Source organism: Mugil cephalus, chromosome 3, assembly GCF_022458985.1.
Source record: "Mugil cephalus isolate CIBA_MC_2020 chromosome 3, CIBA_Mcephalus_1.1, whole genome shotgun sequence".
NCBI lineage: Eukaryota > Metazoa > Chordata > Actinopteri > Mugiliformes > Mugilidae > Mugil > Mugil cephalus.
The window spans coordinates 18,021,152-18,045,115 of NC_061772.1; the positions used below are offsets into that span (position 1 = coordinate 18,021,152).

Genomic DNA, 23,964 nt, shown 5'->3' on the forward strand with positions numbered 1-23,964 from the left:
AGAAGGGCTGCCACTAGATAAGTTTTACTTCCTCCTGCTCCTTTTCGAAAATAATAATAATAATAATAATAATAATAATAATACATTTTATTTAAGAAGAACTTTTCTAAATACTCAAAGACACTTTACATAAAAAAGAACATCAAATCAACAAGATAATATAAAATAGTACACTAAAAACACAAAAGGCTGAAACATTAAAAACTATTTTAAACACGTGTGTTTTTGTTAGAGATTTGAAATTTGAAATATTGTTTCTATATTGTTTCTTTCTATCTTTTTATTTATCTTTTTCCTTTTGAACATATTCAAAATAAATGAGGCTCAATCTATCAGTCGTTTCCAACATTTTATTCGTGCATCATTGATTTTAAAGAATATTATGCATAATTACCAAATCAAAGGATAGGGTTAATTTTAATCCTTGAAGTTACTTTTAAAACACCGGAGATAAAATGAAATACGTCCTTGTTTCCTTAGAGAGCATGTGTCAGTCACAATGAACAGTAACCATACGCTGGATTTCAAGCCTGTGCTGCCATCGTGTGTCCTGGAGCCACATGACAACTGAAATACTCAATTGAAGGTACACTTAAATTATCTTGTCAATGTCTATAGAAGGAAGTTTTATTTAAAAAAATAAATGAATGAATAAATAAACATTTGGTGTGTGTGGTGGTCTTCCGTTTTATTGGTTCTGGATAAATGGGGAACTGTATAATCTGGAGTCTGACTCAGATCGAGCATGTTTCGAGAGTAACAGTAATGATTTCTATAATATTCCCAGAGTGAGTGTATGAATCATTTTTTTTTTCTTTTTAATTTATTTTTGCCCCTATTTTTATGATAATCTCTAATGACTGTCATTTGTTTTAACCCCATCCTTTTTTCCTTTTCTTCATATTTTTTCCCTTTTCTGTGTGAACTTTAAACTCAGCGACAAACTGAAATATAAAGCACCTTTCCCCCTCCCCCCCAGTAAAAAGCAGGACTGAGCGTGACTCATTAGATGAGCTCTTAACGTGCTTTTCCAAAAGAGAGTCCTCCCTTTATGTATATCTTAATGTGTGGAGATTATATATCTTGTCCTATGCAGTATATTGCATACCCTCGTGGTTTGTATGAGGAGTATGTGAGAGGATGGAGAGTGGGGAGAGATAAAGGAGGGATTGAGAGAGGCTGGGGATGAGCCCCCACCAATAAAATACAATAGCCACAGCTGGAGAGAGTACCATGCCTTAACGTGATTTCACAGCAGAAAACCCTCTTCCTAGTAAGACTCTGACTGGATCAGATGCCCATAGTGTACTTGTCAATTTCTCTCTGCAGTTGCAAAATTTGCCCATAAACTGATTCAAGTTCACAGACTTTGCCATTATTATGTCCAATATTAAGACCTAATTATTACGTGCAAAACTAGTAAAGCCAATAATGACTTTTAACACAGCTTTAAAATGCTTATCCCACACACTATGACCCAAACTTACAAATTTACGTTATTTATTATTAGTCTTTGTTTCAGCACCAAATTTGTCACGTGTAAGCAGCGGCGTGATTAGGCAGAGAACGAAGACATAAAAAATAAATAATTGAATTTTATATACATATGACAGATCACTATAATGAAAAACAAACAAAAAAACAAATATGAAGGAACGTGCATTTGTGTCAGCGGACTTAACACACACAAGTTTACAATGCACCAATACTGATTAAATACGGCAATGTAAATGTTATCGCATGACGGTGATTACAACGTAATGGCTCGTGGGTATAGCTGATCTTCTGTGGTTCACGTGTTCATGGTGTTAGCAGCAGTCAGGAGTGAGGAGAACAGAGAGTCTGGTCTTTGCTTCAGGACATCTGGATCGTCCAACTCCGCCACCTGTTGGACAGAACACGCATTAGGATTTAGGCTCGCGCTGGAGTTATCTTTTGCATTACTCCTGTTCGTTCGCTACCTCTCCATTCTCCATGACCAGAATGCGATCTGCGTTGACCACGGTGTTGATGCGGTGTGCGATGGTGAGCATAGTGCAGTCATGGAAGGACTCTTTGATTGTGTTCTGGATCAGAGCATCTGTCTCTGCATCGATGGAGGCTGTGGCCTCATCCAAAATAATGATCTGCAGGTCGACAGGAATCATTTTAACATGATGAGCAATCGTACAGCCCGAGCATGCGGCTCGTATTAATGTAGCAGAGTATAATACTGATGCACTATGTGGCATCAGTGTCCCAGCTACAGTATTTCACTGTGTTGTAGCATTAGAGTCATTACAGACACAGCCACATACTATATGTGGTGTATGTACACAGACCTTGGATTTACGGAGCAGCGCTCTAGCCATACACATCAGTTGTCTTTCGCCTACAGAGAAGTTCTCTCCATTCTGCATCACGTGCGCTTGTAGCTTCCCCTCCAGCTTCAAGATCTGAGAAAACACATTCACATCTTAAGGCACTAACACAGACACGAATCCAGAAATCCAGTCCAACTTGGTTTATTTAAATGTGGGGAAGAAGAAGAATAGAATACAGATCCAAAAGAAACTCCCAAAAAAGAAATTACTACTACTAGCACAACTTCTAGTAATAAGAATTCTATTCAGACTTACACTGATCAGCCACAACATTATGGCCACTGACAGGAGAAGTAAATTACAATGACCATTTTGTGACAATTCAGTGTTCTGCTGGGAAACCTTTGGACCTGGCATCAACTAGTGTGGATGTTCCTTAGACATGTACCACCCACCCAGAACAGAGCAGGCACCCCTACACCACAGCAATGACACACCTTGATGGCAGTGGGATGCAGCCTGACACACACACAACAAGTCTGATCCACAGAGACCTGTCCCCTCAACCCATAGGACCCAAAGACCCCCACTAACAACATCCTGTTACCAGACACCACAGGACACCCTCAGAAGGCCCATGTCCATTCTTTGATGAGTCACAACTTTTTTGGAGAATCAAGGGAGACCTAGACAATATTAGGAAGGTGGTCATAATGTTATCCCTGATGGGTTTATATCGCAGTTAGCTGCCTCTGTGGTTGTATGCATTGTCCGTAAAGTCAAGATGATCCAAACTAAGAGAAAAAAGCTGCAGTTCACTGTTACTGTAAAGTGATTTGTGTTGTGATGATAACATACCGAGTCTTTCATGTAGGTCTTCTCCAGCGCTGTCCAGATCTCCTCATCAGTGAAGTTATCAAAGGGGTCTAGGTTGTACCTTGAGACAAACACCCCAATGACAAACTCCGGCAGTGAGAACACTGTGTGCATGTGTGTGAACATAAATCTTTGTAGACTGTAGCTTAAGTTACCTGACTGTACCAGAGAAAAGCACAGGGTCCTGGGGAATGATGGACAATTTGCTGCGCAGGTCCTGCAGACCAATGGTCGTAATGTCCACTCCGTCTATCAGGATGGTTCCTGATGCTGGTTCCACTAGTCTGAATAGAGCCACACCTAATGAGGATTTCCCTGCAGAGGCAAAGCACAGAGTAGAAAGTACAAAGTTGTTATTTGATGAGGAGTAGACAAGTCTAGACAATTCAGGATTCATCTGTATGATCATTAGAGTCACTTACAGTGTACTCCATCTGAATGAAAAACAAAGTTATAAATAGTATCTGCTGGATTCAGGGCCTTACCGGAGCCTGTCCTTCCCACAATCCCCAGCTTCTCTCCAGCCAGGATGACGAAATTAAGCCCGTTCAGGACAATAGGTGTATTCTCTCTGTACCTCATCTTATAGTCCTGGAATTTGATGGCTCCCCCCTTGGGCCAGCCCTCTGGGATCTGAGTGCCCTTTGTGTCTCTTGGGGCCTCAGACGTGCCAACCTGTAAACACGACATGTAGCAGCTTTGACACAAAAGGGCACCAAGAATCTCAGACACAAATTATCTGAACAGTATAACTTTTTGGCTGGGTGGCCGGATGGACTGGTAACAGGGGAGGAGTCTAACCGTGGCGTATTCCTGCACTCGCTCCACCGAGTTGAACCTCGCCTCCACTTCTGTTGACTGTCTCACAACGTACTGTAGCATTCCTGTCAACTGGGAAACATAGAAAGATACTGTGTACACATGATGCTAATGGTTTTGAAAGAACAAACCAAACACTGGCCATCCAGATTTACCTGTGTGGTGTAGGACAAGGCCAGGCCTTTCATGGATGGACTGATGGTCTCATTACTGATGAGCACTACAAACAGCGCCACAGACAAGGACATGACAGCAGCCATGAAGTCCAGCCAGAAAGAAAGCCAACGGGTGCCAGATTGAAACAGTAAATACTGATTGGAGTTGATATCATTCAGTTCCTTGAACCTATAATGTGGATGAAGACAATCCAATATGAATATGTGGATATATATAGTCAGTATGGACAATGATGAATAAAACGTTGCTTACAATGCAGAGCAGCATCAGAAACACTGACATGACATGATGCTGCTCCACTGGATAGACAACAGTGCATTTACATGCACAGCTTAATCAAGCTATGTTCGATATTTGACTTTATGAATACAGTCCTTGTCCCGGTTTATATGCAGCGGAGAAAATTGAATATCTGACGACAACATGTCCTCCTGTCCTGGAGGACACTAGGTGGCGATATGTGTCGTTTCAGTGGGTTAATACCATGGTAATACGACCCGCTTTCGAGTTGACAATTCATATAATAAATAAGTGTTGTTCATGCAGAAGACCGGCATTTCAAACAACAACCAGATGGATAACAATTCAGCTTTTTTAATCTCATACGTAATGTGCGCGCACAGACGGTTTTTCTACCAGCTCCGTTTACCTTCTACTTCTGCAACCAGCTTTTTTGGAAGGTTTTCTTCTGGGGTCACACGTCAGCCCAGCGGTTGTGGAGCATGCGTACACGCGTTATTCCGTTGTAGTCTGATTAGGTATATACATGGCAGAGAAAACCAAATTCCAGTCGGATTATTGGGTATCTTCATCGGATAACCAGTACAAGTCAAAATTCGACAGGTTACATGTCACGGACTCTTATCATGCCCCATATGTGCTTTTTTAAGCATTAAAACAGCCAGCGGGGACATGTTTCTGACCTGTTATCCGGATATATAGAACTACCTCATTAACTTTCTTTAGTCCTATTTATAGAAGAGCCCGGAGGGGTCGAAAGTGACACAGTCAGGCTCTGATACACATGCAGTTTTGGAGTTTGTCGGCAAAAAATTGCGACTCTTCGTCACTGCTACGCTGTCATAACGACATAACGTAACAAGCTAATCACTGAGCTAAATAGTCTGTTATATGCTTATCTTTTATGACGTTAACACAGTTTAAATGAATGTCTAAATGCACCACAACATACACGAGATTATTCTTTTAACTATTAATCCCAAATGTTTAATTTTAGCGCTGAATGTGTAATATCCCTTTGTGATCCATGTTATAAACATTAGCCTAACTTGCTGTAATGGAAATATTAATTAATCCACGTCTTCTGTCTTGCAGAATATTTGAGAATCCCATAAAAGTATTTCCACTTTACTTGTCCCCGACTATTCTGACATCCTGGGGCACAGCAGCCCCAGGTTAATTAGATAATTGCTCGCAGTTGTCAACCAAATAGTCATTATAGAAGCGCACTTTCCTGCCAATACGGCGGCGTTGTGTTTAACTGCGCAGAGTGACGTCAGAGCTCTTTCAGTAAAGGAACACAGATATCTTACAATTTTATATGGCTTTCTCTGATGTTGTAGGCGTGGATGGTGCTGAGGCCCTGCAGGGTAGAGGTGGTAAGTGAGATGCACGGAGAGCGACTGATGTTCTCCATCTTCTTCATGTAACGTATACTCCTCTGGAACACACTGCAGACAAATCACAAAAGCCATCCAGCACTTTCAACAACGGTTAACGGTCAATCACCTGCAGTTATTTACGTCTTGAAAATGGCACCAAAGTAACTCTTAATTTGATCCCGTTTAGTCTTAAGTGGTGTAAACTCACAAGAGAATGAGGGCAAACAAAGCTCCCACAAAAGCCACCACTACCAGCATGACAGGGAACACAGCAGAGATGATGACGAGGGTGGACGTGGTGAGTAGGGTAAACTGTAAGAAAGGGTCCATGTGGAGGGGGAGCACAGAGTCCACCTCGTCTTGATCTTTAGAGAAGCGGTTGAGAATGCGGCCTGTCGGCGTTGTGTCGAAGAAGCTCATTGGGTTGGAAACAATCTGTAAGAGGGAAGTGAAAAAACATGCTTTCGGATACGTTTGCTAGGGTACGTTGTAGATTACTGGTGTTAGGACATTGCAAAGTACCTTCTTGAACATGCTGTCATGGAGTTTGCTGGAGGCCTTCAGCGTAATGTGAGTGTATACTATGCATTTGGTGACGGCAACTGTCACCATCACAATCACCATCAGGCCATAAACCAATTGGTAGAAATGAAGGTCTGGGTTTTTTGAGATGTCACCCTGGTCTGAAGATGTGCTATTTGATGACTGGGACAAAAATAAGACAGTATACGATGTTGGTGCAGGCCAGGGTTGGAGAGAAGGCCAAAATAGAGTCAAAATAAGAACTGATTAAAGAGAGAGAGGGAAATTCTCACCCCGTCCCCTTGTTCCAGCCAGTTGCTGAGCCACCAGTTACTGAAGGCTGATGATCCGATCAACAGGCAAAAATTCAGCAGGGTGACGAAAGTCATGAAGTATCCTGTAGGAACACATTTACCCAAACTTAACCAACCATGTGGTACAAATGTGGACTGTCTATTATTACTCGAAATGATGCAAATCATTGTGCCTGAGTGTGTAGGATGATACCTCCAGCCTTGCAGTACTGCTGGTAGACTCGCCAGGAGACGCTGCCTTCTGTGGAGGACTCCTGACTGACCAGCTGATCACCAGTCTCCACAGAAGCTTAAGATGAAGAAAAACTATTTATATACATCGTGGCTTAAACCTGAAGAACTGGATTGCAGTACACTACAACATTCATTCATTCATTCGTTTTCTGTAACCGCTTGTTCTCTGGAGGGTTGAGGGGGGTTGCAGCCTATTCCAGGTATCAATGGGCAAAAGATGGGTACACCCTGGACAGGTCTCCAGTCTATCTCAGGGCTAACACAGAGAGACAGACAACCATTCATGCTCACACCTACCGCCAATCACCAATAATCACCAATAATCCTAATGAGCATGTCTTTGGAGGGTGGGAAGAAGCTGGAGTACCCAGAGAGAACCAACCGCAGTTGGATGACGGATTTGAACCCCGAACCTTCTTGCTATCAGAGACATCAGTGCTAATTACCACACCAAACTAGGACAATACTTTGAAAAAATAAAATGTATACAGACCAGCAAAGATAGATCACCATGAGTGATCCAGTCTTACGGTCTGTTCAGGCCTTGCATTAAGATCCGATATAGGCGATCAGATCACATAAAAGACAGGATGCATCGAGATCTCTGACCACATTTGGATGCGGCCTGGCTCGCATTTGTCCAAATTATATTTGTAGTGTGAACGCAACGCGTCCTGAGTCGCATTAAAGGCCGCTTATACTCCACTGGAGTACACCTATGTCAGTGGAGTTTTGCCTCATTCATTCAGAAAAAATACACGTTATTATAGATGGTGGACTGAAAAAGAAAAACTAATTTGGATGTTAACACCAGGTCTGAACTCATGTACCTAAAACTGGTCACTCGTGATCGGGTAGCCCAGGTCGGCTCTTACAGAGTTGACTACTCTGTTCTGTACATGGACACCAACATCAGAATTTAACGATTTTGCAGACTTACACTTTGGGTCAGCTGTCTGTCCTTCGTCACCCTCATCTGACATGTCAAACGCTGGAAGGAAGCACAGGTGTCAGTCATTTTGCTGATTACAGTTGGCATACGCTATGATTTTCCCACTGTGAGATAAATAAAGGGATTATCTTATCTCTTATCTTATAAGATAAGACATGTAGAAATCTAGTTCCACTTGGCTTACTCAAGCAATGATGCGTAAGAGTCATACGGTGAGAGGAATCAACCTCTCACACACTCCTGGTTATAAAATGGCACTTTTACAAGCTTGTGTCCTTTTCTGGTTTCCATACCTGGGTTCACTATCCCACTGTCTGCACGATGTCTGCACTCATCCTCTTTCAACTGGGCAAGCTCTGGAGGTGACTCCTCTTTCTCCTCTGCCTGACTCAAGAGAATCAGTGTTAGTGTAGTCAATAACAGCTCCAGACATGCATGCTTATGGAGAACTTTGTCCCTTGTTATATGACGACAAAGAGTTGGTGTGAAGGGTTAACAGACAGTTAAACAATAAGGAAAGTGCTGCAATGTATTTTGTGCTGCGGCTCACCTCAGACTGTTCCATCCGGTAGTTGTTAATGAGCTGAGCGTAGCGTCCGTTAGCATTCATCAGGGCCAGGTGGTTCCCACTCTCCAGGGCCTCCCCGTCCTCCAGAACCAGGATGTCGTCACAGAACTCCAGATACTAGGAGACAAAAGCAAGGACAACCATGTCCCGAGCTCTGCAGTGCAGCGTAAACAGCAGTCACGTGCATTTACACATCGGTGGAATTCATGGCTTTGGACACTCTTTTATCTACAGTAGAGTGGCTTACAGCTTTCTCAAATAATGATTAAGATAACACAGCAGATACGGCTTCCTGATGACTCATTTACTTTTACTTCATTTCAACAAGATAGTATAGATCATATTCTCCTTCAGTTGCCACTCTTGGCCAAGATATAGTCTAACATGCAACATCCCATACACTAACAAGTAGTGGACTTTTAACTGAATAAACAACTGACACATGTTAATCTTTGGAAAGAATAAGTTAGGTGTTTCCTCTTATTACTCTTTTTCTTTGTGCTATGCGAAGCTACATCATAACAGTGTCTGCCCAAGCTGTATTCTTTCTGAAACATTTCAGTTCACATTCAGTTTCTGCCGAACAATAACACAGGGTTTTAGTTTCCTACCTGGAGCTGGTGTGTTACCAGAATGATCGATTTCCCTTTGAGCTGCTTCTTCAAGCATTCTTCAAAAATGTGTTTCCCCACGTGGGCGTCAACAGCAGATAGCGGGTCATCAAGAAGGAAGATGTCCCTGTTGGAATAGACGGCTCTGGCCAGGCTGATCCTCTGCTTCTGCCCCCCTGACAGGTTCAGGCCCCGCTCTCCGATCTGCACAGCAAAACAGCAAAAAGCTCATGAGACCATGAGGCAAAGGGTCTAGTACGGCACAAAACACACAAAGTGTTAAATTTGTATTAAGTATATAACTTTACATAGTTTATGTAGTTTTTTTTTTTTTTTTAAATTTTCCTATGCATAAGGACACTTTAGTATTGTTCCTGTGCATGTTTTTATTGTTTTATTGTTTTTATTACTGTGGGAGTTTTTTTTTTTACCATTGACCTTTGCTAAACATTCAGCGTCTCCTGACTGGAATATACATATGCACATCATGTGATTGGTTGGCACAATGCTATATGACCAAATAGCCCACTGGCTCATATGTGCATGTACAGTTTTTTTTTTATTATTATTTAAAAAGTTTTTTGTAGTGTTTCTTGTCGACCCTTTTATATTTCCTTTCCTCCTACACACCACATCGTATTAGGTGAAGTCAAAATACAATTTCTTCTAAAACAGAATACATAAAAAATAGTGCATGACAAATGCGGGGTGGGTATAACAGTTCTGAATAACATTTTATTTATGGCAGGAGTTTTTTTAAGCTTACTGAGTCCTACACTACAGAATCCTATGGATATGAAGGGAATGTTTGTGACTCAACGTTAAAGACCTTGTACAATTATAAGAAATTTGATTTGCATTATTTTATTTGTCCTCAAAAAGACAACTCCCCCAAAGTGGTTATTTCAATTGTAAAAAATAGACGTAACTTTTAAACTAATAAGTGTAGTTACTCATAAAATATTAAGTGATTAATTCATCAGTGTAGCAATAGAAGGACAGACGAGTCATGTCCCTGTTCAGTTCCCCTGTTAATCTGGGTGTTTATGGTGCTTCTGTTAGATGTAGTTGGGAGATTTATGAATTACACCACACTTCAATCATTCAGAGGAGTTTTAGAACTGTCCATTTTGGGAAAGAGAGAGCGCCTACCTCGGTTTGATCCCGATATGGCAGGATATCCAGGTCAGGCCTGAGACTGCACGCGTCCAAAACTCTGTCATACCTGCGGTGCATTAATCATTTAATTTAGCTGACAATAAAAACAGTCAATAATAATGAATCCATCATAAACCCATGCTGTAAGGACAAACAACCACTTTTCATTTACATACTTGACTTTATGTGCAATGTTCCTCCTCATACACTACTGCACTGTTCTGTAAATGCATATATATTTATACCTACTATTTTACACTGTCTGCATACCTCCCAGTTGTAGATGTGTGTATATTTACAAGCATACTCATTTTCTATATTTTGTTACTTGAATGCGGCCTTATTTGTTTGTAACATCTTTTTTATACTTTTTATACTCTTATTTTTATTCTTTAGTCCACCCATATGTGACCTGTGTACACTGTGTGATTGCTGAATGTCTCTTCTGCTGTTAACAATCCATTCATCCATTGTGGGATGAATATAGACATATCCTATCTTATCTTATCTTACTAAAGAAATCTTCAAATTATGTCACTCCCAAGTAGGACAGGCACATTCAAATTGTTTTGCTCTGCAGACATCCCCACATGATTTATATGAGACCAAAGTCACTGTCTATAAATGTCTACACTGGGACACAGGTCAGGAGTGGCACTGCTGACCTGTGTCCATCCTTGGCAGCCGTTGGACATCTGTCTGACAGGTAAGGTGGCTGCTGCTCTAGTTTGACTACTTTGCCAGACAGGTTCATAGAGATAAGAAGAACTATGTCAGAGTTAAACATTTTTTTTTTCTGTTGTCTTGGCCTTGTTTTTATATTCCTTGTTGGGCAGACAAGTGTGTGTTTCTGTGTTAAAGAGTAAATAATTACTTGGCCTGGTCAAAAGGTTCTCCCAGCAGGATATTTTCTTGAACAGTCCCGTGGAAAATCCAGGCTTGCTGGGAGACATAGGCAAAGGTCCCATCAGCTGTGACGGATCCCTCGTGAAGGTGCATCTACACAATAAAAAATTAGACAGTAATGATGAGCAAAGCTGCAAGGACACGTTAAGTTTCTGAGTTTATCAAGCCTGATCGGAAGCCCGATCACTTTCATGGCCAAGAAGCAGACAGTGGCACAGAAAATAAGGACGGGCAACTCAACAGATAACCAACCTGTTCCAAAATGCTGGAAATCAGAGACGTCTTTCCGCTTCCAACGTTCCCACAGACGCCAAGCAGGTTGCCCTTCAGGAAACAACAGAGTGATTAATGGCTGGCATTTAGGGGAGTCCATACAACTAGAGTTCTCCTTATCAGAGGTAAAGCACACCTTAGGCAGTGTGAAGGAGATGTTCCTCAAGGTCGGTAAGTCTCCAGTCTTTAAATTCTCAGACGTATCATCCACCTTGGGCTCCTCCAACCTTGTGGGTGAGCTGGGGGGCGGAGGTTCTGCCTCGTTGCCTGGTTTGGTCCAGGAAAGTGTAGCATTTTTCATCTCTATAGCTGAGTCACTGCCTTTCGTTTGGATCAGGTAGGGCTCAGGATTCTGGACCAGCAATATTTTCTGAAACATCAACATACTGTCCTTACAAACTTCATAAGGTTCACATGTTCAAATCATTAATTGTATAATTTTGTCCTGATTTGGTGAATATATATTATACTGTTATATTACTTTACAACTTTGCATTCAACCTTGGCTCAGTTCACAATTTTATTGGAAATTTGGATTTCAGGGAATAAACAAATCGACGGTGGAGCATCAGCATTGACTGCCGGCACCGGTATTTATTGCTGCTCTGTGGTTCATGTGCCAGCGTTCTGTATATGAACAACATGTACACTACATGTGAATATACGTGTAGAAAATAACAGTTTAAAGCAGGGGTGTTCAACGTTTTTCAGGCCGAGGATCCCCAAACTGATAGAGAGATTAAGTAGGGACCCCCTATCTTTTATATGTGTTCTATATTAAACTTGGCCTAGTGCTGTTTATTATTATCATTATTACTACAATTAATATTATCATTTTGCATTCAATATTAAGCTATCCCTTTACTAAAATATGTTGGATTCATGGTGGGGCATGTATATAAAAATGTCTAATCAACCAAATATTTTGCGACCCCCCCTGCAGGTGCGCTGCTTGCACCACACAACCCTGAAAGAAAAGTGTTTTCTCACAAGAAGCAAATTGATGCAAATGAACCAAGGTCAACCAACGAGCAAGAGCAAAACAACCCTTAAAAGCTGCATTATTACCAATCAGCATTTGCCAAGACTGTTGAGCAACCAAAAAGAAGAGTTTACCCTTAACCGCTTGAGTGACACAGAAGCATCAGCCAGAGCCTTCACACTCAGGGGCAGAATAGCCAGGCAGAACCTCATACAGTTGAAGTTAGCAATAGTGCTGAAGGCCTGGTAATGGCAGGGAATGACACCATAAAAGACATATACAGAACTCCACACCATACAGTCACAGATGAACCCTTGCAGGATAAAACAGTGGACAAAACATGAAGATAATCAATGAAACTCATGTTACATGTTACAATGCTGACGGTACTCACATCAGACGAGTTTAGCGGTAAGCCCAAGAAAGTGTGTATCAGTAAGGTGCAAACAATGGCGATGGTGGGGAGGATGCTGCTAGAGCTGACATTAGAGCTCTGGATGTAGCTGACCAGCCGGAGTTTTTTCATTTCATTTTTTCTTAAATCTACAAGAGAAGAAAGGGTTTTTGTCTTTTGCGAAGAGCACCCAGATTTCAGCCTGCAGCCATACAGTAAGCATCTTTACCAGAGGATTAGTTAAAGTACGTGCATATAATTATTAAACTATATGCACTTTTTCGCTTGTAGGCCTTGAGAACCTGGCATCTGCCAGTTGTGCAGAGGGACGAGCCCTGCACTCCTACACAGTCCAATCAGGTGTGGTGGAGGAGGGAAACATCGAAAACATGCAAGGCAGTGGCCCCCGAGGACCGGAATTGGGCAGCACTGCTATACATGAAACCAAATGCATGGGGACACCAGTGTACTTAAGAAAATGTTGTCAACATCTTCTAGTGCTTCTGGCAGCTTGACTATGCTAATGCTGGTTCTGTGTTTACACAAAGGGGAAGGGGTACGAATCAAGAGGCAACAGGCAGCTGCCCGACTTACCTGCAACCTTCTTCTCAAAAGAATCTTCCCAGGCGTACATCTTGATAAGCTTAATGCTGTTGAGAATCTCATGCATTGTGCGAACACGGCTGTCCATGATCACTATGGCCTTCCACCTGAATAAGTTAATGAGCTTGGCCAAGAAAAACTGAAAACAGAGACGAAACCAGTTCAGAAAGGTGAGGAGGAAATGCATTTAAATATAGGTTACCAACGCCGCTGAACTGATCAAGGCAAACACAGAACGTACTGTCATTTCCTAATAATACTCGTAATTCCTGTTGCCTGAGGTAAAAGCACTGAGTTCTATGGATATACAAACATTTGTCATTGTTAACACAAGCTATACACCCATCAGGCATTACCAGTTTCCTAGTATTGTGCAGGTCTCCCTTTGGCCTCCAAGACATGTCATCATGTCATCATATCTACTTGTAAAATATATCTAAATGTACCTAAATGTTAAGTTACACCATGAATGTGTTGCATTGTTACTATATATGAAAGTGCATCAGTTCAGGTCTGAATATGGATGAAGCTACTTATTGGTTGAGCAGCACTGTTTGTAAAAAAAAAAAGGAAAAAAAAGTGTCTTTTGTGAGCAACATGCACAGACCTGTGTGGGCAGAAAGATGAGGAAGATGAAGACTCCAGTCAGTGCGGTGTAGCCCAAAATGTAGCAGGAGTAGAAAATACACAAAATTAAGAGCACTGGGCTGGCAAACAAGAAGCTTGCAAACAGCACTGCCTCAAATAATCTGTGGCCATCGTTGGTCAAAACATTAATCATCTACATGAGAGAGGTACAAACAGAGAGAGAGAAATAATCAGAGGGACTGGACTGCCAGAGTAAACTGCCTTAACTAACACAAGAGAGACTGTACTCCCCAAGAAATCTAAGGCACAGCCTTTACCTCTCCCATTGAAATGTTGCCTTGTGTCCGAAGGGAGATGACTTTCTCAAAGGCCAGGGAACAGATGGCACCTTTCAATCTGACTGCTGTGCGCAGGTTTAACGCCCACAGCAAGGAAATTAACACAGCTTTGCAGCACTCTGAGGTGAACAGAGCGAAGGCCAGCCCAATGCCGTAGGACAGCGTTGACATCTCAGACATTTCAACATAAACCAAGATCATGTTAAGGAGAACAGCCTGACGAGACAGGGAGAAAGAGAGGTTTGAGACAAATGAAAAGAGCACAAGTCTTTAGGTGACTCTTGGACTAAAGCTTTAAAGCAGCTTCACACAGTATCGTTAGTAATATTATGTGATTAGGATGAGTTGATGAGTTCAATCAATAGTAGCAGATTTGAAGGATTTAGCCGCACGCAGTGTGTTTCTGGGTCATTTGTGCCACTTTTTCTGTCCCTTCTTTTTCAGTCACAAAACCTCTGTGGCCATAAATTCATAAAACTTATTCAAGTAACTTCAGTACTGTATTTAATTACAGCACTACTCCATTATTTCAGAGCCTGGTGAACTTTTATTTTGTATATTTTTCCAATACTTACCTTACTATTTCAGATTTTACTTAGAACTGGCGGTATACCAGTTCATACCGAATAACGGTATTTTTTCCACATCAGCAGGCAGTGCTAACACCGGACCATGCAAACCAGTTTTACTACTAGTGTGGTTTACTCATCATCACAGTAAAATAGTCCATCCTTAGTCAATCTAGTGTAATAATTTCTCTCTCAACCAGTAGAAACGGTTGTGAAGACTTGATTATGCATGGAAAAAAAGCGGTGTACTGAGACTTTTTCTTCTTTTCTATGTATACACTGAGCTGTACAGAACTTTTACTTACTTCACCACTTCTTTCATTCAACCACTTCTTGCAAGAAATGGCTTCACTGTAATGGTATCTTGCTGATGGTACCTCATACATTAAAACAGAACTTGCAGTGGTATCTTTCAGCTCTTAATCAAATATGATTTACAGTAAATGTGATATTTGGACAAATATCACGGAGGGCCGTTCCCACCGACAGAGGAAGCTCTACAGCTTTTGACACTACTCACCGGGCCCAGGAACGCTGCCACCATGGCCAAGACTCCAGTTAAGACGGACAAAATGAGCCTGGTTCTTTGAAAGCGAACGACCACACGAACCAAAGAGGCTTTCTCTAGGCCCTTCATTTCCACTTCTTTGGCCCAGAATCTCTGAAGCCTGGAAAATAAATAAATAAATAAATAAATAAACTGGGCACCACTTACAGAGATCTTGTTGTTCCACTGATTCCAAACATTTCCCACACGTCCATCGTTTAATTTTGGAAGTTTTGTCTCAGTTTTGTGACTCGTTTACCGGAAACTGACATGTAGATGTATTGAGGTTGTATCAACATACAGTCGAGAAATGTGAATCAGCAAGAAGAGTTTTCAGACCTTTCTCCACTCGTGTCAGCCACGTCCAAAGGAGACAGGGTATGAGAGGACATGTCCAGTTTATTCCTGAACATGGACCACATAAAAGGGGTCATCCAAGCAAAGGTCATGAAGGACAGGAAGCCTGCATTGTCCAAAGGGTGGGGTGAAGTTCTGAGGAGGAACAGATAGATAGATATTTAAGTGCATATTCAAGCGCATTCATCATCAAAGTGTGTTAGAAATCGGGGAAACTGACTCGGATGAGGACCATCGGAAGGGCTTGAGGGTCTGCAGGCTCTCGTGGTATTTCCCAAATAATGAAGGATATTTGATTTTACTGTGGTCCTCATCAATATGCTCTGGACCTGAGACCTCGGACCCAGTCCTCCATTGGTGAACATCTTCTGCCTAAAGTGTAAGAAGACAGCATTAAAGTATCAGGCAGAAGCCTCAATGAGAAAGAAACACAGAGTGTGTGTAGTTTCTTTTCAGCCGTCTTCCAGCTGCTGGCTCTTGTACGGTACATCAAACACCACAACTAAATCACAGGATGCAGGCTTAACAAATAGGAAAGGGAAAGACCTCAGACAGCGAAAGAAAGACCTAAAGCATTCTGGTGGAAGCTGCTGTTTGTTCTGTACTTACATAAGTGACTCTTCGAGTACCGTTCTCCTCCAAAGACTGCTCTGGCTTCATTTTGTCTTTTGGGCAACAAAGAAGCAAAGTCACCAAGCGAAGTTACAACAACCAACTTCAGAGCCTAACTAAACGGATCCATTTTTTACAGTGTGAAACTAGAGACAGGATAAGTAATCATTCTGTGTTATAATCTGAATTGGTGTGTGAGTCACTGACAGCACTGAAATATAATATGAAATGTTACATGAGTTACAAATCTGGCACACATGTTTCAGTAATAACACCTGGTGTTAACATGTTGAACTTGACCATAGTAGAAACCTGAGAAGAGCCCAGGAATCATTTAAAACTCACATTTACATTAACATGAGTACAACATTTATTTCCCACTTCATAACTAACGTCTTTAAATAGAATGAGTCAATGAATGACAGGAGTCCTCCTCATATATAGCTGAGACAGCTATAAATGCTTATTCCAACTGTAGTCCAGTGAAATACCTGTGTTACATTATGAGAGCGTGTTGATAACAGATGGACTTGATACATTCTCAGCTGCAACAGAAATCACCAAGGCAGCACCACCAAGCCAGCAAGGTGGCTACATGACACAGCATTTTTCCCACAAGTCATAAAAAGGAGTTGCCAAATTCATCCCAGCTGTGGCAGTGATCACTGGATGCTCAAAGTGTTCTGTAAACTACATCAAGAGCTTGTTGTCTGCAGCACTTCTGAGATGCACCGCAGCAAAAAGAACAGTGTTCTTGTGACTAAGTCCGATTACAAGTTACTTTACTAGTTACATTCACTTTATTGGAAGTGGATCCTCTACAACACAGGACTGTCCAGCCGACTTTGTCAACTCTTCCACGCTTACTGGTTCCGCACCAAAGTCCAGCTCTTGCTGTTTGACTGGTGTTGGACCTCCTGCTTTAAGTGCAGCTCTCTGCTTCACATCACCATGTGGTGCTGTGACTCCAAATGTTTCTTTAAATTCAATGTTGTGTTTTTGAAGCTAGATAGATCTGCATCGTCAGCACAGGGTGCACAGCGAAGATTAATGCTGCTTTCTTTCAGAGGTAGTATTTTGTATAAAAAATATAAAATTTCCAGTTTGAAAATGCGCATCTCTGGCCTCCCTCCATTGTTGTTTACATGTGTCACTACGTGGTATTACCTGTGAGTTGTCCTCATGCTGAAAACGTGACTTGTTGTATAAGTCACGTCGCTCACCAAATATATCTTTTTCATTTTAGGGAAATGGGAAAAATAGTAACGCACAGTCACTCGGATAATTACCTTTAATCTGATTACTGGTTTGGAAATAGTAACGCCTTAGATTACTGAAAAAAGTGGTTACTAAGTAACGCATTACTGGCATCACTGAGTAAGAATCATGAGAGTCTATAAACACACATTTAAAGCAGATAGTGAAACCTTTTTTTTTCTTTTAGACCTACAGCAATGTTAAAACCTGTCACCTAAAGTATGAAAAAATTATCTCAGACAAATGAGTCAACAAAAGTCAGGCGAATTATTCTAACATGCAGCCAAGATAAACTATGCATAATGCTATGCATAAAACTGTTACTTGTTTAAATGAAACTGACAGAAACATTTCCTGTTCAATAGAACAACCAAACACAACCATACCTCTGCCTGGAGGACAGGAAAGTCGCACTGCCCGGTCAACACTGAACCTAAAGCTAACAGTGGAGTAGCATTTCCCTCTGCCTTACACAAGGGACTTTTATGGATATCAAAGGTCGGCCTGTGCAGAGGTAAATGTCTTACCCCCTCATTCACCGAAGGGTAATATTGCCAAAATATTGCACAAATTGGGTTAGATGAAAGTTAGAGTTAGATGAAACTACATAATGAAGACTAGAATGTGTGATAATGCATGTTTAAATTGCACTTAGACTGAGCAACTAAAGTAATGAAACTTGATTCTGGGAAGCTTCTAATATTTATTCTAATATATTTTCTATATTATGTCTTATAACTTGGAGAGGACAGGGTGCAGATGGGTACAAATATAAAGCTCCAGCTTCACCATTATGGTGTGGTATCATTTTTTTCTGCACATCTGTCAATCTAGATTCAAACATATTGATCCTGGACGTTGACCCCCCCTCCCGGTTAGGTATGCATGACTGGATGCAGATTTTGTTTTTGCAGCAGTAAGCCCTTTGACCTGCAGATACCCGCTGTCTGTCTGTCGAGGGTGTCCTGTAATGACTAAACCTTCTTCCGCCTACATGTGTTTGTTTGGACTGCAGCAATGACTCAGGAGAACTGGGGGAGTGTAGCAAGAATAAATCTGCAGAAAACGCTGCCCTTCCTGCATCCACTTTGACTTGTTTCAACCTATATTTTACCCGCGACCCAGGTTCACGGGCAACTTTAAAGCTAAATTCAACTTAGTGGCTTCTCAAAATACTACCTTTACTGGTTGGTGTGACATGCTGTGAAAGTTGCGGTAATCAAAGTAGCTTCTTCAGTTCTTGAAAAGTTCACATCACAGTCTTGAGGAAATGGGATCAAAACTATTTCCTCCGCTTACGTTCAACTAGCTGGCTGTTACACACTACTGTTGTGTCAAATTGTAAAAAATAAAAGTGTCACATATGTCATGAGAGTAGCTATCTTCGTCTGACAGTACAGCAATAGTAGACTTCATGATATCTTTTCTGAGCTAGCATTGCGTATGATATTCTGCAACAAACACAAAAGATAACACGGAGTACCGGTCATGCAATTTGAAAAGCAAAAACCCTTTTGAACTTTATGAGCTTTCTGTTAGTTAATGTTAAAAGCTGGCATAAGAGAATGCTAACTGGTAACATTCATTATTTTAGTCTTGAATAAATTTACCTGGCTGAGGACATAATTTCTTTTTGGCCATCTCTGAAGAACTGGAGAACTAGAGATGTCCTGGTGGCCTGTCAGTGTCATAGGAGGTAGCGTTGCTTGCATTCTCATGTGGCCTCAGAGTTGAAATGAACATAGCACCTACTTAGGCAGGAAATTAACACGCGATACGCCCTCTGAGGTGTCCCTTGACGCTGTATCACTATGTGCTAGTTCAAACAAATGTAACATCGCCATAGGGTACGGTTTGCTACTGCTATAAGAGCACAACGTGCCAGTGTTTATTCTGCAGTGTTCCTGTCTCACCAAATTTGGATATATATATATATGTGTGTCTGAATACACACACACAGCGGTAGAAGAAAGTTTTTGGACACCCTTAAAATTTTACACAATCTCAAATATCATCATGAAATATTTGTGGAAAAATCTTTGTTGTTTCAAAAGATGTGGCTGCATTAAACAGACACAAACAAATATAAATTATATTTATTTATTTAACACAACTAAATTCTTGACAGTTTTAATATGTCACTTCTCTGCATTGTCGGTATCAAAGCCAACAAATAACAGAGAATGTGTTCAAAACTGAACAAAAAATAAATAAACCATCACAAATTAACATTTAGTACACCTGCCATTAGCACGCAGTAGAGCTGTAATCCTGGCTGGCATGTTCCCCACGAGCCTTTCGAGCTGTTGAGGGCTAATCTTGTCCCACTCTCCTCGATTTACTACTTTTAATTAACGATTAAATTAACCGAATTAACCAATTCTTTGGTTTGCGCTTTGAAACAGACCCTTTGATAATCCACCACTGATTTTTCAATGGGACTCATATTGAGGGATTGAGCTGGCCACTCTAAGACCTGGACACTGTGCTCCTACAGCCAAGTCCTACTGTGACAAGGGGCATTATCTTGTTGAAACATTCAGTTTTGACCTCGATGGAACAGAGCATGCGTAGAAGGGAGCATGTGGGTTTGGAGAATGGCCCAATATTTGGCAGAGTTCAATGTGCCATCACAGACAGTAAGATGACTAACACTGGCCATGATACTGCCATGTTTGACAGTAGGTGCTGTACATGCTTGAGATAATGCTTGGCCTGGCCTTTTGTGTACTCTCACATTAGCAGGAGGAAGATAAAGCTGGAAACTGGACTCATCTGACCACAGAATCTTCCAGTTCCTGAATGTCTAGTTCTTGCGTGCTTGGGCCCAACGACGCCGGGCTAAACTCTATCAGGGCCTTCTTGACAGCCTTGTAGGACCTTAAGCCCTGATCTAAAAGTCTACCACAAACAGTGGTGGAACACTGGACACCAGTTTGGTTTGACCGCCGCTGTTGGAGCTCCTGTGGTATCATTCGGTGGTTTTCCCTGCACATGTGGATCAGGATGAGGTCATTTCTTGCTGTAGAAACCCTTAGACGCCCAGATTTTTGTTTGTCTTCCAAGCTGTTGTTTCATCTGTATTTCTGCAGAGTGGATCCAACAGATGAAGGAATGCATCTGCACTTCCTTGAGATCTGGTGGCAGCTCTACCCTTCCTGGCTGAGAACCTGCATCCTCAGGTGTGTTTCCTGCCTTGTTTTAGCCATTTTTGTCTCTGAAGAACTTTCAAATGTACTGGCTTTATATGGACACGAAACACGGCAACGAAAAAATGTGTCTTTTAATAAAAAGCACGGCCTTCATTAGTGGATCAGTGGTAACAAAATGACCCAATACTCAAAATTTCTTATTCTTATAAATTTCTTAAAGCATACTCATTTCCTGTATTTTCTTACCTACCTTACTTGAAAGCTTCCTTGTTTGTTTGTTATATATCTTATTATTATTATTATTATTATTATTATTATTATCATTATTATTCTTTAGTGTACCTATACACTACATGAGCAGGCTAAAACCTGACTAATTTACCACTCTCTATCTATCTAGACAGTCTATGGGGCAGCTGATGAAGTGTAGTTTCATTGAAGAATATTCACTTTGTTACTGAATGCTGGGCTGACAGATGCCACAGAGTAGGACCTGAATGTGGCAGCCTAAACAATGGCACAGTGGGGGCCACAGGAATACTGCAGCCCCAAGGACAAGGGCCACAGTAAGGTACACACCCTGTCACTGGACTACAAATACACAAATCACGTTGGTTAATAAGAAACAAGCGAGGTTAAGAAAAAATCCAAAGAGAAGAAGTGCTAACAAGTAGAGACACAAGGGTTGTAAATACCCCAAATAAAACAGGGAATAACAAAAGAAAATCTACATTGTATTCTAGCATCAGAACCTCATCCTGTTGATGGACAAATGAATTCTGAATTATGCAGCAGTGACATGAACGATATGCAAAGGAAGGACTCAGTTGTCCACAGGCTGTTCATTTTCCTTGTCATGATTCCTAAATAAATACTCGTTCCTCACCTGCTGTTTCTCTCCTTATTACTGAACTCACCATTTCAGACCGACCATCTGCTGACACTGTTAGGGCACGGACTGTTGATGAGTTTTTCTGTTCATGAGATCAAGTTTTGAATGTTTTCTGTCTGGCTTTCCTGTTTTCATTTTGCAAGCTCTTCCTTGTCCTGATTCCCTTCCCGTCTGCCTTTTTTCCCCCTTTGATCATACGTGTGTTCCTACCTCATCAGTTTCACGCGTGTCTCGTCAACCCCCTCAGCCCATGTGTTTTTGTAATCCTCCCTTTCCGTTTGTCCATTGTCAATTATCAATGGAGTTCCTTTTGTTGAGTCATGCCTGTTGAAGGTGCCTCTTGATGTTGATGTGGCCTGTTTTTCCTAGTGTTCCTACTGTTTCCGTTCCACTACTCGCTGTTCCTTGTTCCCTGAGTTGTTGTCGGTCGTTTTAGTCCAGTTTGGGTGACCAGGCTCATACTTTGAAACAATTACAGGCTTGAGCCTCCAACATGTTTACATCGAATTCTGCGTTGCGTTTCTCTGTGGTGGTGATGTGAGGTAGGTCTCATGATGTTGAGACACCAACATGCTCACAGTTCCTGTCATGCCTCAGTGCGAACAGCTGCACACATGAGTCTGCTATGAGTTCACAGCTGTTATCTCTCTAACAAAGTTAAAGGGTAGCTTCATGATCTTTCTTTTGGACACTGCTCACTGTCTTTAGACCCTCACCTTTCTCATCAAAATAAATACACAAATACATGGTGTACTGAAGAACTTCTGATTTTAAGAACTAACGAACTAACTGATTTTATGTTAGACTATAAAACGCCTCAAAAAACAAAACAAAGTATCACAGGAGACTCATAAAAAATGTCTAAAACTTACAAAAGAATTTGGAGAATCTTTAAGAAATAGCTCCTAAAAAAAATTACGAAGATACGAACTTGAAATTCGGTCCACCTGAACTGATATTTATTCAGCATTATACTAAATGAACCCATTACATGTAAACCAGGTACTGAAGTGGGGAAACACTCCTACCTTCCATGACGTCAGCGAGCAGCAGTAACACAACGAAAACCACATGAGGACAATTGCTACGTTAGTGTTCTGGGGTTGAGGCAAATAAATAAATAAAAACTTACCTTCTAGATGCAGCCGTGTTCTTATCACCCGAGGCCCAGATGTCAGCAGCTCATGTCATTTCTTCCAATCCTGCCACAGACTTGAAGAGAATGCAGTTTACAAACTAAAACACAGCTCAAACCACACACATACAGAAGTGGTAGTCCCTACTGACGTGTGTTGACAGTGGTATTATGGCCGGAACATACTGATCCATTTCACACCCTGATATCTTAACACTTCAGACACACTTAATAATGATTCTCAGCTACTATCTGAACAACATGTTGACACATTACCAAGGTTAACGTCAAGACATGACTGTACTCTCTGCTTATCTTTGCATCCATGAATCAACCACAAGATTTGTCTAAAATATTTTGAGGAGGAAAAGATTGATCTCTTACGACTGACGCTGTGTGTCCTGAAGGGTGAGACATACGTAGACCTGCCCTCTGTTTACCCTGTGAGGACCCTTCGCTGAATGACTCTAGGCCATAGGTCTTCAACGGGGGTTCGCGACCCCTAGGGGGTTCATGGAGGTACTGCAGGGGGCAAAAATCTTTGTCTGTAAAGATATATATAATTATTTTCCTTCACAAATTTAAATTTATATAAATACACATTACCATGAACCACATCTTCATAGAGCAAAAACTATCATTGATATATAATATATAATTATAACTAAATTAAACTAAATTAAAACTAAAAATTCATTGGTATAAAGAAAAGTCTGAAGTGGGCCTAACTTAAATTCAACTAAATCTGCACAGTCCCAATAATAATCGTCATCAAAAGTACCCAAGCATATGTAGGCAGACATGTGCTTTCTGTGAACAGTATATTTAATTCCATTTAATTCCATATTAATTATTTTTCACTTCTTTTGGATAAATCAGTCTCATTTGGACCAGTTTAAACATACAGTCACTTTAATTTCCTGTCGTGAGTTTTTCCATGTCGTGTCATTACCATAAATATTCCAGTAGGTGGTAATATTGGCTACTAATCAGGACACTATGTCTCAACTGAACACTGAAAGTTCTTCTATTTGGCATTCTTGCTAATCTATCACACTTGGCATGGATTATAAAAACACTGAGGCTAATTTAAGATACAATATAATATATAATGCATTAAAACACAAACTATCTATCTATCTGAGTAGCTGACATCAGCTGTTTGGTCACGCTGTAAAACTGAGATGTTTTATTATGTTTCAC

General features: G+C 41.1%; 1 protein-coding gene across 4 annotated transcripts; it reads right to left on the reverse strand.

Annotated features, from left to right (window-relative positions):
- Positions 1–1,582: 1,582 nt before the first annotated feature.
- Positions 1,583–23,218, reverse strand: abcc12 (ATP-binding cassette, sub-family C (CFTR/MRP), member 12). Of its 4 annotated transcripts, XM_047581531.1 has the most exons (32): positions 23,146–23,218; positions 22,759–22,838; positions 16,323–16,378; positions 15,934–16,085; positions 15,696–15,848; positions 15,330–15,477; positions 14,220–14,456; positions 13,922–14,095; positions 13,306–13,453; positions 12,712–12,860; positions 12,452–12,559; positions 11,472–11,705; positions 11,315–11,386; positions 11,031–11,155; positions 10,151–10,223; positions 8,999–9,202; positions 8,370–8,504; positions 8,113–8,203; positions 7,808–7,858; positions 6,827–6,922; positions 6,613–6,716; positions 6,320–6,502; positions 6,006–6,232; positions 5,729–5,866; positions 4,154–4,343; positions 3,981–4,070; positions 3,665–3,854; positions 3,335–3,494; positions 3,162–3,240; positions 2,322–2,435; positions 1,962–2,126; positions 1,583–1,885 (listed from the first exon to the last, which is right to left on the reverse strand). In XM_047581531.1, exons 3-32 carry the CDS (start codon positions 16,371–16,373, stop codon positions 1,793–1,795), a joined length of 4,134 nt encoding a protein of 1,377 aa, XP_047437487.1. In that variant the 5' UTR covers positions 16,374–16,378; positions 22,759–22,838; positions 23,146–23,218; the 3' UTR covers positions 1,583–1,792. The 4 variants fall into 4 exon arrangements, with proteins under 4 accessions (XP_047437487.1, XP_047437490.1, XP_047437486.1 ...); XM_047581534.1 differs by lacking the exons at positions 22,759–22,838; positions 23,146–23,218 and adding an exon at positions 21,652–21,671; XM_047581530.1 differs by lacking the exons at positions 22,759–22,838; positions 23,146–23,218 and adding an exon at positions 19,193–19,305.
- Positions 23,219–23,964: the final 746 nt, after the last annotated feature.

Bases quoted from the DNA above. Each gene is read 5' to 3' on its own strand.
- abcc12 (XM_047581530.1), bottom strand. From the start codon at position 19,223: ATGGCCAAAAAGAAATTATGTCCTCAGCCAG. The intron at 4,344-5,728 runs GTAAGATATCTG...TCCACATTATAG, and splicing joins AGAGAAAGCCATATAAAATT to GTTCAAGGAACTGAATGATA. The intron at 2,436-3,161 runs GTATGTTATCAT...GTGTTTTCTCAG, and splicing joins AGACCTACATGAAAGACTCG to ATCTTGAAGCTGGAGGGGAA.